At 44.4% G+C, this 16,188-nt stretch overlaps 1 protein-coding gene across 2 annotated transcripts in view; it reads right to left on the minus strand.

The window, feature by feature from the left end:
* VWA8 (von Willebrand factor A domain containing 8) overlaps positions 1-10,573 on the minus strand; it is a 123,091-nt gene extending 112,518 nt beyond the window's left edge. The window contains exons 1-2 of one of the 2 annotated variants that reach the window (XM_084844917.1): positions 10,313-10,573; positions 5,301-5,378 (exon numbers count right to left, since the gene is read on the minus strand). In XM_084844917.1, coding sequence (XP_084701043.1) covers positions 5,301-5,378; positions 10,313-10,496 — 262 coding nt within the window. In that variant the 5' untranslated portion in view covers positions 10,497-10,573. The remainder of the gene's footprint in view (positions 1-5,300; positions 5,379-10,312) is intronic. The other variant, XM_084844919.1, reaches the window with a different exon arrangement.
* Between the last annotated feature and the right edge of the window lie 5,615 nt (positions 10,574-16,188).

Below are 16,188 nucleotides of genomic sequence, written 5' to 3' on the forward strand. Positions count from 1 at the left end.
AGGTGGTGACGACGAGAGAGATTTGGATTCTGGGACCACGGGCTATACTTCCTGGAAGATGGGCTGTTGGCAAGGGACGGGTTGCACCTCACAAAGGATGGGAAGAATGTGTTTGGCCACAGAATGAAGAACTTCACCAAGAGGGCTTTAAACGGAATCCTACGGGGAAGGGAGTTGGGGGTAACAATAGATGTAGGCTCATGCACTGCAACGGAGAGAACAGCTCTAATAGCGCCCAATAATAGTCTTCAGACACATGTAGGAAGAAAGCCAGACTATGAAGCACATGGTCTTCGATGTCTATATGTTAATGCCCAGAGTATGGGAAACAAACAGAACGAACTTGAACTCTTAATACAAGAGGGAAATTATAACTTGATAGGTATAACTGAGACTTGGTGGGATGACTCTCATGACTGGAATACAGCAATTGAAGGATATAACTTGTTCAAAAAGAACAGGAGGAACAGAAAGGGAGGTGGGGTTGCACTGTATGTGAAAAATACATACCTCTGCACAGAAATACAGGAGGATGAGCTTGGCAGTCCCATCGAGAGCATCTGGAGCAAAATAAATGGAGCAAAGAATAAAAGGAACATGGGGGTCGGAGTCTACTACCAGCCACCCAATCAAGGAGAAGACAAGAATGAAACTTTTGAAGAGCAAATAGCCAATGTTTTAAGGAAGCATGATGTAGTAGTAATGGGGGACTTCAATTTCCCCGATATTTGTTGGGAGACAGATTCTGCAAAACATGGCCCCTCCAGGAAATTCCTGACTTGTGTGGCGGATAACTTCCTCCTACAGAAAGTAGAGGAAGGAACTAGAGGATCGGCTATCCTTGACTTGATCCTAACCAACAGAGATGACTTAGTGGATAAAGTAGTAGTTACAGGAACTCTGGGAGAAAGCAACCATGTTGTACTTCAGTTCTTGGTTCTAAGGGAAGTAAAAGCCGAGTGTAGTCAAACACATACCCTGGATTTTAGGAAAGCTGATTTTAATAAACTCAGAACAATGATCAGGAAGGTCCCATGGCAAGCGACTCTAATGAGAAAAGGAGTCCAAGATGGGTGGGAGCTTTTAAAAAAGGAAATTCTCAAGGCACAATTACAAACAATTCCAACAAGAAGAAACGGTGGAAGACAACAGAAGAAGCCAATGTGGCTTCACAAAAAGCTTAGAGATGACCTGAAAACAAAAAAGGACACATACTGGAAGTGGAAAGAAGGCCAAGCAACAAAGGAAGAGTACAGGCAGATAGCACAGTATTGCAGGGATGGCGTCAGGAAAGCTAAAGCTGAGAACGAGCTGAGGTTAGCGAGGGATGCTAAAAACAACAAAAAGGCTTTTTCAGCTACGTGCATAGTAAAAGGCAGAGGAAAGAAATGGTTGTTCAGCTATTAAATAAGGATGGCAAAATGATAACAGATGACAAAGAAAAGGCAGAGGTGCTCAATTCCTACTTTGGCTCAGTCTTCTCCAAAAAGAGGGTCTTATAACCCCCCTGGCAAAGGCAAAGTACAGGCTGAAGGGGCAGGATTGCAGCTTGAGATCGATAGGCATATGGTCAAGGAACACCTAATTACTTTGAATGAGTTCAAATCTCCAGGACCAGATGAACTGCATCCTAGAGTAATAAAGGAACTGGAGGAAGAACTCTCAGAACTGCTGTCTATTCTCACTGAGAATTCTCATTCACCTGTCCTCATGGAGGACGGGTGAAGTGCCAGACGACTGGAGGAGGACGAATGTTGTCCCTATCTTCAAAAAAAGTAAAAAGGAGGAACCTGGGAACTACAGACCAGTCAGTCTGACATCAGTCCCAGGGAAAATTCTGGAGCAGATTCTAAAGCAAACCATCTGGAAGCACCTTGAAAACAATGCAGTGATTACTCAAAGCCAACATGGATTTGTCAAGAACAAGTCCTGCCAGACGAATCTGATCTCATTTTTTGATCAAGTCACCTCCCTTGTGGACCGTGGGAATGCTGTAGACATAATTTACCTCGACTTCAGCAAAGCTTTCGACAAAGTGCCCCATGATAGCCTGATGAGCAAACTAGCTCAAAGTGGGCTAGATGAAACAATGATCCGGTGGATCCACAGTTGGCTAGAGAATCGGACTCAAAGAGTGCTTATCAATGGGACCTTCTCAAACTGGGGAGAGGTAATGAGCGGGGTACCGCAGGGCTCAGTCCTGGGCCCAGTGCTCTTCAACATTTTTATTAATGACTTGGAGGAGGAGGTGCAGGGAATGCTGATCACATTTGCAGATGACACAAGATGGGGCGGGATAGCGAATACTTTGGAAGACAGAAACAAAATTCAAAGTGATCTGGATAGACTGGAACAATGGGCAGAAAACAACAGAATGTAATTTAGTAGGGATAAATGCCAAGTTCTGCACTTAGGAAAAAGAAACCAAATGCACAGTTACAAGATGGGCAATATGTGGCTCAACAACATGACAAGCGAGAAGGATCTTGGAATTGTTGTCCATCACAAGATGAAGATGAGCCAACAATGTGATGTGGCTGCAAAAAAGGCAAATGCTCTTTTGGGCTGCATTAATAGAAGCATAGCTTCCAAATCACGGGAAGTACTAGTTCCCCTCTACTCAGCAGTGGTTAGGCCTCATCTCAAGTACTGTGTCCAGTTCTGGGCACCACACTTTAAGAAGGATGCAGACAAACTGGAGAGGGTTCAGAGGAGGGCAACAAAGATGATCAAGGGACTGGAAATAAAGCCCTATGAAGAGAGACTGAAAGAACTGGGCATGTTTAGCCTTGAGAAGAGAAGACTGAGGGGAGATATGATAGCGCTCTTCAAGTACTTGAAAGGTTGTCACAGAGAGGAAGGCCAGCATCTCTTCTCGATCATCCCAGAGTGCAGGACACGGAATAATGGGCTCAAGTTACAGGAAACCAGTTTCCAGCTGAACATCAGGAAAAACCTCCTGACTGTTAGAGCTATACAACAATGGAATGAATGACCTAGGGAGGTAGTGGGCTCTCCCACACTGGAGGCATTCAAGACAAGGCTGGACAGCCATCTGTTCGGGATGCTCTGACTTAGATTCCTGCATTGAGCAGGGGGTTGGACTCGATGGCCTTGCAGGCCCCTTCCAACCCTACTATTCTATTCTGTGATTCTAAGGCCACCATCTGCCCAATTTCAGTTGTTGCAGCCTGATGACGTGGACAAGATATTTGCAACAATGCAACTGACCATGTGCCCTCTCAATCCTTGCCCTTCCTGGCTAATAAGAGCTAGCCAGGGGCACGAATATGACGGGGTGGGTCCAGGGAGTGATAAATGTATTTCTATGCGATGGGGTGGTTCCTGATGCCCTTAATCAAGCAGTAATATGACCAGTCCTGAGGAAACCTGCCCTGGACCCAATGGTATTTGACAACCACCGCTCAGTAGTGAATACCCCATTCTTGGGGAAGGTACTTGAGAAGATTGTGGTGGGGCAACTGCAAGCACTCTTGGAGGATACTGATTACCTAGACCCATTTTAGTCCGGGTTTCAGCCTGGTTACGGACTGAATCAGCCTTGGTCACCCTGATGGATAACCTTTAACAGGAGAGGGATCGGAGGAGTGCAACCCTGTTAATTCTACTCAATCTCTCATCAGCTTTTGATACTATCAACCATGGTCTCATCCTGGATCGACTCCATGGGACGGCTATCAGAGGCATTGTGTTACGGTGGTTCTGGTCCTACCTACGGGTCCGATTTCAGAAAGTAACATTGGGTGACTATTCCTCGGCCCCTTGACAATTGAACTATGAGGTTCCGCAGGGGACCATCTTGTCCTCAGTGTTGTTTAACATCTATATGAAGTTGCTAGGAGTGGTCATTAGGGGATTTGGAGTATTAAGGATACAAGGCAGGTTAGGCTGAACAGTCAGAAATGTATTAAAGCACATCACAGCCATGGGAGAGACAGATATAACTGTGTCTCTCCCAGATAAAAGAAACAGGATGCCTTCCTTCAGACTGAAAGCTGGAGAACAAAGAAAATACACTATGCATGCTCAGAAATCAATTAGTGCATTGGCTCCCTCTCTATGGAACTCCCTGCCAATTGATGTCAGACAAGCACCAACACTGCTTTGTTTTCGGGGCCTGCTGAAGACATTTTTATTTAATCAAGCCTTCATGGCTTTACTGGCATAATCTGATTTTAAAGATTGTACTTCTGTATTTCAGTTATTGTTGTTGTTGTTGTTTTTCCCATTTTATTGTTCACCACTCAGATATTTTATTGAAGTACAGCAGTAGATACATTGTGTAAATAAATAAATAAATAAATAACATTACTAGTGCTCAGGTGAAAGTTGTCGAGTAGTGCACGGATTACTACTGAAGGCAAACAAACAACAATCCTCCTTTCAGACTTCCTTCCATTTCTCCTTCACTTCCTTTCACCCCACCTCCCAACCACCTCCATCCTGTGGCAAATACTTCCTTATAATTAAGAACACCATTTTAAAAAAATCTAGTAGCAATGCAAGAAAAAAAGGCTTTTCTTTCACATAAATGTCACAGCACACTAGGAATCTTTAATTTGTGTGTGTAGTCATGTCCATGCACACTTGTACTGAGGTGTATTGTGGGAAAATGGACAGAAATCATATAATACAAGTATTAACTATCACATTTAACTAAACCTTTCTTAGATTCTGTTCCTTGTAAAGATGGCCAATATTACCCCCATAGCTACACAAAAGTATATGCCACCAATATGGGGCTCTGATCCACAATCTCTATTACAGACATGGGATGTATGAGGCAATCCACAGTTCTTGTTGGAGACAAAACTGTATTAACAGTGCAATCCTATACATGTTTACTTCAAAGTAAGTATTTTATGGGGCTTAGTCCCTAGTAAGTGTGGTTAGGATTGTAGTCTAGTTTGTCATTGGACAGCCTAGTTGTAGTTCTTTGCTATAGAAGATCCTAGAGCTGTTATGACCTAAGAGGAACAAACATTTGTGAAGCAAGTGTTTTTAATGAACTTAAAGTTGTTATTTATTTATTACATTTTTATCCTGCCCTTCCTCCAAAGAGCCTCCCTAAAATATTATCATCACAACAACCCAGCATAATAGATTAAGCTGAGAGAGGGCGATCACCCAATAAGCTTCATGCTAAAGCAAGTATTTGAAAATGCATCTCCCTCGTCTAAGTCCAATATTCTATCCACTAAGGACTATGCTTACATTCACAGATTTGTTCAACTGGACCCCTACTTTGAGCTTGGTTTTAGAGGAACATAGTTTCTTACTGTAGTTCACTGGGACAAGTTCCGGATTCCTTGGAGTTTTGAGTTTGTATGATACATCTCCAATGGTAACAGTATCACCTGAAAATGAAAAGGAGAGTTGTCATTGATTATTGCCTTAAAAATACACTATACACTGATCATAAATCTAACACAGCCTACAAAAATGGTGATGTCTGATTCAGGACACTATCTTCCTGCAGTACACTGCTCAAGCTGACATTTTACCTATGAATTTCACTACAGCCTTTATTCTCTGTTTCACAGCTGTAATAGTAAACCTTTGTACAGAATGACAAAATGGGCAGGCTTCATTTTTCCCTTGAATAAACTCCTGGCCTTTACAGATTCAAGAATTATTCTTGGAAATGAGACAAATGTTAATGAATGTCTCAATCAGTCATATTGCATCTGCAACTCTCAAAAAATAGGTCGTTCACACAAGCTGTGACACTAAGGGGGCAATCCTATGTCCCCCATCCTGGCTCCGAGGTCAGAGACAGGAAACCACGCTCCCTGCCCGCTCCCTCTAGTAGCTTGTGCAGAGAGAGGCATGCCAGCTACCTCTCCATGCTCGGAAAATGGAGCATGGAGACAGAGAAAACAGAGCATTCCTGGGGGCAGGGAGGAGCCTGGGATGGCTATGATACAGTGTATCCTATGGCCGCCCCAGCCTCCTTCCCTCCCCCTCTGAGGCACCACTATTAAATGGGCGAAAGGCAGACATGGAGAACATACTGGATCTAATTTTTAACAAGATCATGAACCTTAGTTCAGCTACTGAGGTGATGTGATCACATACCTGACTTATATAAGATGTCACTGAAAACAGCATAACGCAACAATATAGAATCACTTCAGTGGATGAAGAACAAGTTGGCTGATCTGAGCTAGCAGTAAAATTAGGGACTTCCAATCAAACAGATTAGATCAAACAGATCTAGAAACAGTTCTAGATTAATATAGTTATCCTTAAGCAGCAAATAATAATAATATAGTTATCCTTAAGGAGCAAATAGGAAATGGCCATATCAGGGAGGAGGAGCAAAGGTGACAGGCTGTGGAGAGAGAAGGGAGTTTTGGGGATCATTTCTCAGCCTAAAATGTAATAGTCAATCATTGGATACTAAAGTGGTAATCAGAAAAAAATATTCTTAAGCTAATCTTTCTGAAACATGGGCCAAATGGGACCCATACCATGCCAAGAATTCTAAGCTTTCATTAATTTTCCTACCACATTTTGACCAGCTGTAAATTTCTAAACAGTCTGTTATTGATACTTTCAAATACAGTTGTATACTGTCACTTCAGAACACTAACCATCAGGGTTACTGCTCATTTTGAATTTTTAGTTGAAGTCAACTGATAGTCTCATGTTCACGGACTACATTAATCAGTAATTTTTAGTATTGCTTTTAATGTGGCAGAAATGAGTTGGAGATTCCAGGAGACAGTTTCAGAAAGAAGCAGCAGCAAGAGAGCAATACTAAAAGGACTTTGATCAAAACTGAAGCTGTTGGGCAATAAAGTGACAATCATGGGACTGTTCTGCAAAGATTTATTACCATGTAAAAACCCCAAAGCGATAAGGAAGAGCACACAAATCCAGAGAGAGCCTAGAAGATGACAAGGAAATTTATATAAGGAGAAGGGCAAGCCACTCTCAAAAACAGCGGAGTTTTGCTCAAACCTAAACCTCAGCGTTATAACCTCAGCAAAAGTAGCACACTGAGAAACATGCAAAAGGGTCAAGATATACAACAAAGACGTCATTAAAGCTAAACACGTAGATAATGTTTCCTGTATAGAAATTAGGGATGTATGGATTGTGTAAAATCCACTCTGTGTTTTGTGGATTGTCAGGCGTCTTTTGCTCCATCATCCACAAATGGATGCAGTTTTTTTCATTATGCAGAAAAATACGCAAATAATTCCGTAGGAGGGTTCGCAACAATTTACATAATTTACCTTAGTACATCACATTTAGCATATTGTCCTCCATTCCACTTAACTCTTCCCCGCATATGTTTACCAGTCTCAGCAGAAACTTGCATATTTTCCTATAAATAAATTTGCATACATTTTGGGAAAGTAAAAAAAAAAGATCCAAAAGTCCACAGCCTCTGCACAGCCTCCAGCGGATTCTGCAGGTGAGATTCTTAGAAATCCGAGCTCATTTTATTCTATCCTGAACTTCTCCAGCATCCCTAATAGTACAGAAATTTGGGACATCTACAGGAGAAACACGAACAATCTGTTTAATGAGCTTCCGCCATGCATTAAAAACATGGTTGTTCAGGCAGGCATTTGGGGTGGGCTAGGGTAATTTTAGAAATGTGATGTTTTTAATGTTGAATGTTATTGTATGAACTGTTTTTATTGTTGTGTATCGCCCAGAGTGGCTGGGTGACTGGCCAGATGGGCAATTACTAAATTTAATAAATAAATAAATAAAATCTAATCATAATAAAGTGCAAGAGAAGGGATGTGCCGAGATTACTTGAGATGCAATCCCAAACTCATTTATGCAGAAATGTGTTTCACTAAAAATCACTTATCTTTCAGAGAGAGAAGGAATAGGAGGGCAGATCAAACATCCCAGCTATGTTTAGTATTGTAAAATAAAAGAACCATGAATCAAGCAGGCAGGTGGCACATAGTCCATCAGTCCTTACTTGCAGGCTGATGAAAATCCGGGGTGAAAGACATCAGTGACATTTTCTAAAAGCCAAATAAGATAACAAATCTGCTTCCCTGATCTCTGCAACAACCCAGATGCTAGTCACTAGGGCCAACTGCTTAGCACCAGTGGTTACTAGGAACCTGGATTTTTGCACCCCCGATATAAACATTTTTAAGGTGGTAATGCCATTCTTGTGGATTTGAGGTTTACTTGTTCAGGCTGAACACATCTGTAACATGCCAGTTTTTAATAATAGGCTTCCAATAATTTACCAGCAGAAAATTATCATCTAGGACTGGTATTCAAAATTTCTCCAAAAACCTAAACATGTTAATTCTACAGTGCCTTAATTCAGGATATCAAGTACTGGTTTGCAAGGTTTGTCCTCAGCCCAAACATCTGCATTTATATGTATTGCCAAGCCTTTACCAACTCATTCTAAGAAGAAAATTAAATCCCTGCAAGGGGAAACACTGAGCAAAATAAAAGACAACCCGTGCATGACAGCGAGTGCTTGACAAGAATGTTGCATTTTTTCCTATCAAAATGTTGGTGATTATAAAGGGGTTTTGGAGGGTGGGACTTGCATATGTTTGTATAGCAAAGGCTGTGCATGTTGTATGCCAGGTGATCAGATTTATAGGCCATAATGAGCCAAATGTATGATAAGAAATTAGAGAAATTATAGCAAAAGTAGGGGTAAGTAAAAATGTACATACCAAGAAAAGTATTGATTTTTTTTTAAATGTACCATATGTAGATCAAAATCTGAAATGCATATATACTTTTAAAATATTGATGTCCATGTCTGAAAAAATATCTTTAGATTCCAAGCCTCTATAACAGTGATGAGCAACTTGTGTCCCTCCAGATGTTTCGGACTACAATCCCATGATCTCTCACCATTGACTATGAGGACTAGGGCTGATGAGAGCTGTAGTTCCAAAAAACATTTGGAGGGCCACAAGTTGCCCACCTTTGCTCTATAAACACATTTTGAGGCACTACTCTACCCAAGGCGGAAAAGTATTTCACCTTCCTAAGTACTGGCATCAAATTTCTTGACCCATACTTGATCTAGAATTTCTTGCGGCCCTGCTGATATGGCATGTATGGCTATAACCCATAATTTCATGTGAACCAGGGAATGAGGAACTGTGAGCAATAGCAGGCACCAACTACACAGTGGCAGAAACTATGTTCTCCAGTTCCACAATATTCCACAACACTTTAATTAAAGCTCAAACAGATCCCTGCTGAGGTATAAACTGAGGCAGCTATTCTGTCCTTTTTTCCTTAATGGATTTTCTACAGTATGAAAAAAAACAGAAGTGGTGGGAAAACAGGTTACAAGTTAAATTCTGTGAATGAGGCACAGTGATAACGGAATAGCCTCATCCAGAAGCACCCAAATAGTGAAGGCAGCAATCAGGACAGCAATTGGGAGGGGGTGACCAGAGGACAAGAAAAAAGAATGGCTACTATATTTTCAAGAGAGGGAAGTGTACAAGAGGGAATAGCTGCAAGTGCTGCTTGTTATGGAGAAGGTGAGAAAAGCTGCATGTTCCAGAATTCTCTCTTCCACAAAATTATTAAAGGTAAAGGAGCTCTATAACTCTTTGCATAGGGGAGGGGGGAGGGCTACTGAAAGAAAGAATGGAAGTAATAAAGCAGGCGTGGGCAGAAAGATCTCTAGATGTTTTGGACTACAACTCCCAACGTTCCTGACAACTGCCCATGTTAGCAGGGACTTCTTGGAGTTGAAGGCTGCCCACCCATGAAATAAAGTGTGTGACTGCATGCATATACAGACTCTAGAGACAAAACAGGTATGGAAATACAGAAAAATGGGTAAGGAAGAGGCCTGGAAAAAAAGCATAAGAAGTAGAGTATAAGTGCAGGATTTTTTGGGAGCCAGATGCTTCTGAGAAGCCAACAACCAGAGCATGATGGTAACAGCAGCCTTCCCCCACTATTTCTCTTCCACTAACTGGTACAGAGGTACACTGCCTTTGAAAAGGGAGGTTCGATTATCACGACTGATATCCTTTGATTAGTGTGTCTGAGCCTTTTCTGAGCTATTACGGACATAACCCTCAAAACATGTTATGGCAGAGAATCCCATAAGTTAATCATCAGCTGGGACAGAAAAATAGGGGTGGGGGTGAGGAACACGGTAGGATACAAGATTGAGAGCAGGCTGAGAAAGTGCTCGCAAAGACACGAAGGAGAGTGAGGACTTTGCAACACGGGAAGCGAGAGGGCTTGGGAAGGACGGGACACAGAGACAGACAGCAATGACCTATATGGGAGTCAAGGAAAGTCTTGTTACCTTCGGCTCTCCCGGCGCCGTGCAACGCTCGGACGTGGCACCGCAGCAGCCGCTCACTTTCTTCACCGGCAGCTGGTCGACCCCGCGCTGATACTTGTTGCAAAAGAAGCCGGACCCTCCTCGCTGCGCCGCTAGCCCCGCAGGCGCCGCCGCCACTGCTGAGACACACCACCCGGGATTGCATGGCCCTATGGGCAAAGGAGAACTGGAGGACCAAGGCCCGGGGGGAAGGGTTCCGTCGCAGCACAGCGTCCGTCTGGAAACTGCACCCGCTGCTTGTAGGGCCGGGATGAGACAGAAGTGCGGCGCGCACGAGACAACGGAAAGGGCCTGCAGGGGACAGACGTAGAAGCAGTACTGTTAAACGGGTGTGTTGGGGCTTAAAAGTTCTTGTACATGGCATGGAATCGAAGCTAGCACTACCAGCCACCCAGGCTCCTATGTGTTTAATGGCTACAAGACAGGTAGAAATCTAACCGGACAGGCTTTCTAAAAAAAAATAAAACTTTATTTTTTATTTTTTTAAACATCTTTGAACATGTTAATCAGTACCTATCATAATGTCCGGTAGCATAAACAAAACATTCAACATATACGGAGGACACCAACAAATTGCAAATAGATGAATAGAGAAACCCAAGTTGAGGAGTGGCTGGAAGACCGATTCAGGCTGCAAGCTTAAAGCCACTTACTAGGGAGTAAGACCCATTGAACATAGTAGGTCTTACTTCTGAGTCGACATTCATATATTGTGCTTTTGTGTTTGTATTCAGCTGGTGTTAAAGGCACATGATATGGGAAAGGGAACAGCCCTTTTCAACTCATTGCCACCACCGTTCACGGCTGTAATAATACCTGAATCGGGCTGTTGTTGCAAAGCAAGGGGGGAACTAACTCTGGAAGGTGGATAGGATCACAATAGTACTTTGAATGCTAATAATGAAAACGCGCTTCGTCCCCTTCCTATCCCCCACCCCCACAGACACACTCAAAATTTGAACAGAAGGCTTCCTGTCATGAAAATAAAGATGCCCAGTGAAAGAATCAAGCAGCAATACACAAACGGAAAAAGAGGAAAGAAGACTGGAAAAGAAAGAGGGGGGAGCAGGCAGAGTGGCTATATGTTTTTACAGTTAATTTTTCTAATTGACTACAAAGCTCAACAAATTCTCCGTATTTGAATCCAGGCCATGTTTCTTGATCTATCTGCCCACACGTCCTCCAAAGAGCTGGCTGCAGCATATATGTATTTCATTTTTCTTCAAAGTTGAGCCTGGAGGTGCTTCCAGATGAGGTTTTTATTGTTCCATTCATGGACTTTAATTGTGGGTCCAGATGATACCATCTTCTTTTCTTATAGCAGATATCTGTTAAGGAAGAAAAGACAGAACAGCAGCACAATGCCTTTTGATTGTTAGCACTAGGAGCCCTCCGTCTGGAAGCACCCTGGGTCTCCTCAGTTGAAGTTTTATACTTTAACCATTACCATACACCACATGGACTCTTCTCCTGCTTCTCTGATAACAAAGCTTGAATTGCCAAATGAAAAAAGATGGACATCAATCCATTTACAATTTGCTAGGTAAGGAACATAAAGGAAAGGAAACAAAGGACTTTGCCCCAAAGGCAGAGTTTTTGAGTCAGAGAGAAGTAACTGGGGGAGTTTCTTAAGATCAATCCTTGGGCCTATTTCACACAGTATTTTCATTAGTTGCCCAGCAGTTAAATAGGAGTGTGTTGACTAAATCTGCTGATGATACCAAGTTAGAAGACACAAATACAAAAGAAGGATTGTAAAGTTATGCGGGATGAACTCATGAACTGGAGTAACAGAAATAGGATAAAATTCACTAGTACAAAGTATAAAGCAGTGTATCTGGGGATAAACAGCATTTTGATTATCTTCTGGGGTTCATCAGATGGTAACATTTGAGACAGAATGGCTATGAACTGCCAAAGCAGAATGACTCCAAGGAAGATTAATGTTACTGGATGAGTTCTGCATTCCTGCATTGAGCAGGGGGTTGGACTCGATGGCCTTGTAGGCCCCTTCCAACCCTACTATTCTATCTATGATTCTATGAGTTAGGTGAGGCATTTGTAATATCACAGGGAAGTATTGGTACTGTAAAGGTATTGATGAGACCGCTTCTAGAATTCTCTGGTTTGGGTTAGAATAATAGAATCATAGAATAGTAGCATTGGAAGGGGCCTACAAGTCCATCGAGTCCAACCCCCTGCTCAGTGCAGGAATCCAAGTCAAAGCATCCCTGACAGATGGCTGTCCAGCTTCACCTTGAATGCCTCCAGTGTGGGAGAGCCCGCTATCTCCCTAGGTAATTGGTTCCATTGTCGTATTGCTCTAACACTCAGGAAGCTTTTCCTGATGTTCAGCCGGAATCTGGCTTCCTGTAACTTGAGCTCATTATTCCATGTCCTGCATTCTGGGATGATCGAGAAGAGATCCTGGCCTTCCTCTCTGTGACAACCTTTCAAGTACTTGAAGACCGCTATCATATCTCCCCTCAGTCTTCTCTTCTCAAGGCTAAACATGCCCAGTTCTTTCAGTCTCTCCTCACAGGGCTTTGTTTCCAGTCCCCTGATCATCTTTGTTGCCCTCCTCTGAACCCTCTCCAGTTTGGGCTGATCTACATTGCACCTGTCATCGCAATTAATTTGGTGTCCTGTCGGGTTAAACGCTCTCGCATTAAAACATGATTATCCACACTCACCCATTTTCCCTGTTGCAGTGCTTCATCGAATGTGCGAGCTCGGTTCACACTCAAGTGCTGTGCTGTTTTCCTGCTCTTAAAGATGGAGGCTCTCATTGGAGGATCAGAAACTCTTCCTGTTTCTGCTGATTCCACGCCCACCAAACTCACAGCTCTCGATGGCCCCATGTTGTCTTCCGGCTACTGATCGCATAGCTTCCTCAGCACTGAGTGTTTCCTCAGCAACAAGCAAAGGGCTGGATGTGTGCATGCTTGTCTGATTTTGGAAGCTAAGCAGGGTTGGCCCCGGTCAGTAGTTGGATAAGCAACAACCTGGGCATCAGGCTTCCTGCACTGAGCAGGGGGCTGTTCAAATGAGACTTTTACCCCCTTCTATTCCCTGCTTCAGCTTTTTATTTTTTTAATTAAGGCGTTATCTTCGAAGAATCGTGGCTTCTCTGCAATTTTTTTTTTTCCTAATTCAGGCATGATCTTCAAAGATTCAAATCTTCAAAGATTCTAATCTTTGAAGATCATGCCTGAATTAGAAAGAAAACAAAAAACGCAGAGAAGCCACGATTCTTCGAAGATAATGCCTTAATTAAAAAAAAAAAGCTGAAGGGGGTAAAACTTAGTCTCATTTGAAGGGATAGAACGACCCCCTGCGTAATGCAGGAAGCCTGATTCCCAGGCAATCGCCCATTCAACTACTGACCAGAGCCGACCCTGCTTAGCTTCTGAGATCAGACAAGTGCGTGCACATCCAGCCCTTCTGGTCCAGTTCTGAAACCTGGGCTGTGTTTCCACAAAAATGGAAGGGTGAAGCAAATGAAGGAATACCGGAGTTTTTCATGAAATTGGCATGGCTCCACAAAGGACTGCACCGTACCATTATAAGTTGCTGACAGAAACATACTTCTGGGTGGGGTGGGGGGATTGGAGGTGAATATCAGCACCTCCAATCACTGGCAGGGGCTGCTTAACCAAGAGCAGAGTTTCCCCCTTCCATGCTTTACTCCCCTTAATGGCAATCTTGGGAACAAGACTCATTGACCACAACAGGATTTACTTCTGAGTAGACTTCCCAGACCAATACCCCATTCTGCCCATTCCCCCCCTTTCCCTCTAAATATCGGCCTACCACATTAGCAGGCACCCCTGAATAAATGCACTATTGCGCAATAGCACAAATGCATGACAGTGCATTTTCGGGAACAAGCCTCAGGACTCAGGAGGTGCTCCTGAACTAATGTGCTATCACGTGATAGCGCAAATGCCATTTTGCCAAAAGTGCCATTTTGTGATACAGTGATAGAGCAATAGCGAGATATTGACATTGAGGGTATGCGTATTGATGGAAGATCTGTGCAATGGTGTTCTAATGAGATAGCGCCTTAGCGTGTAATATATGAAAGCTGAACTATGAAGCTTGTGAAAGGGGACCGAAGGACACAAAGGTGTCAGGGTGGAAAGTGAGCCCATAGAGCCCCAGAGCAGTTCTGATTCTGAGGAAGAGCAACAACCCGTGGGAGAGGAGCTCGCTCATCTCTCACAGGCACAGCGGCAGGGAGAGATTTCTCCTGCCTGCATTCCTGAGATAGTGATCCTGGCAGCAAGAGAGTGGGGGATGGGGCCTTGATGGACGCTCGGTGCAGACGCAGGGAGTGGCACCAGATGGAGGGCACCAAGAGGAGGCGCTCTGCTCACTTGGTGCTAAAACAACGGTCGCGTCCCGAGGACCCAAGGGTAAGAGGGAGGACCTCTCCATAGCCCATAAGTTCAGAGTCTTCCCACCCTCCTCCTTCAAACAGGGACCAACTGTCTTACCTGGAGCTTAGGCTACTCTGCTAACTACCCCAGTGCAGTTCCTTGCTTAGTCACTGGTGATTAGCATCTGAAAGAGTCATTAAGTTGTAGAAGGAATAAAGCCTTCGAAAGAATCCTTTTTGTCTGTGTCTTGAGTTGGCTATGGGAGGGGACTGTAAGAGGCAGCTAGGGCACTCCTGACAGCTTGGTCCCCGTTCCTTTTTTTTTCCTCTGCTCCTACTGCCACTGGACGGTGCCATGGACCCGGCGGTGCAAGCTCTCACACAAGAGAACCAGGATCTTCGTGATCAACTTGCTCAACTGACGACTGCCGTGCACACTTTGCAAGCTGCTGCTCAACCCCCACCACCTCCAATTCCCCCCCGCCACAAGTGCCCGGTGGCTCTGCCAGAGAAGTTTTCTGGTGAGAAAGGACTTTTTCAGATTTTCTGTGCTCAGTCGGAGCTGTACATGCACCTTCGACCTGAGGATTTCCTGACAGAACAGGTTCGTGTGGGCTTTATCATTAACGTACTTTCAGGTGTGGCAGCTAAATGGGCTTTGGGGCTTCTTCTCGCTAATGACCCCCTGCTAGGGGACTATCAAGGTTTCATGACAGCAATGGCCAGATTTTTCCGTGACCCCCTTCGCACACAGATGGCTTCGCAGGAGATTTGCCGCCTCAGGCAGGGCAAGGACTCAGTTTCCAGCTACGTGACCACCTTTTGCTTGCTGATGCAGGATTTACAGTGGAATGATGCTGCGCTGGTGGCTCAGTTTTTGGATGGTTTGAACGACAAGATCTTGGATGAGTTGGCACGCACGCCTAGCCCGTCTACTTTGGAGGACCTCATCCAGACCTGCCTCCAGATAGATAGTTGGCTCGAGGGGCGCCAGTAGACCCGGCGGGGGCCGGGGGCTGAGATTTCCCTCCTCCCATTCCCCCATGTTTCCTGCCCCTCCCCCACCCCCGCCCCTGCAGTGGGGGCGGAGGAGACCCCGATGTAGCTGGGAGCTACCCAAGCCCTGCTATCGCCAGAGGAACTAGAGCGGCGGTGCACAGAGTGCCAACGTTTTTGGTGCTGAAAGCTGTGACATTTCGCCAAAACCTGCGGTGCCAGACCAGCAGCCTCACTGCCTCCTCCTCCTCCTCCTCCTCGTCCCCAGGCCTGACTAGGCTGCCCTCCAAGCCTGTTGGGGGTCTCCAGTGTGGGGGTCAGCTCCCCACCAGGCGGGTGCCTTCCGCAACCCCCCCACCCTCCCATCTGCTATTGCATGTTCACCTCCGCTCCTCCCAGTGGGGTGGGGTGGAGGCCCTGGCTTTAGTGGACTCTGGGGCTGCGACGAGTTTCATGGATG

Source organism: Heloderma suspectum, chromosome 3 (genome assembly GCF_057233095.1).
Source record: "Heloderma suspectum isolate Gila_16-S chromosome 3, 16-S_ref, whole genome shotgun sequence".
Taxonomy (NCBI): Eukaryota; Metazoa; Chordata; class Lepidosauria; order Squamata; family Helodermatidae; genus Heloderma; species Heloderma suspectum.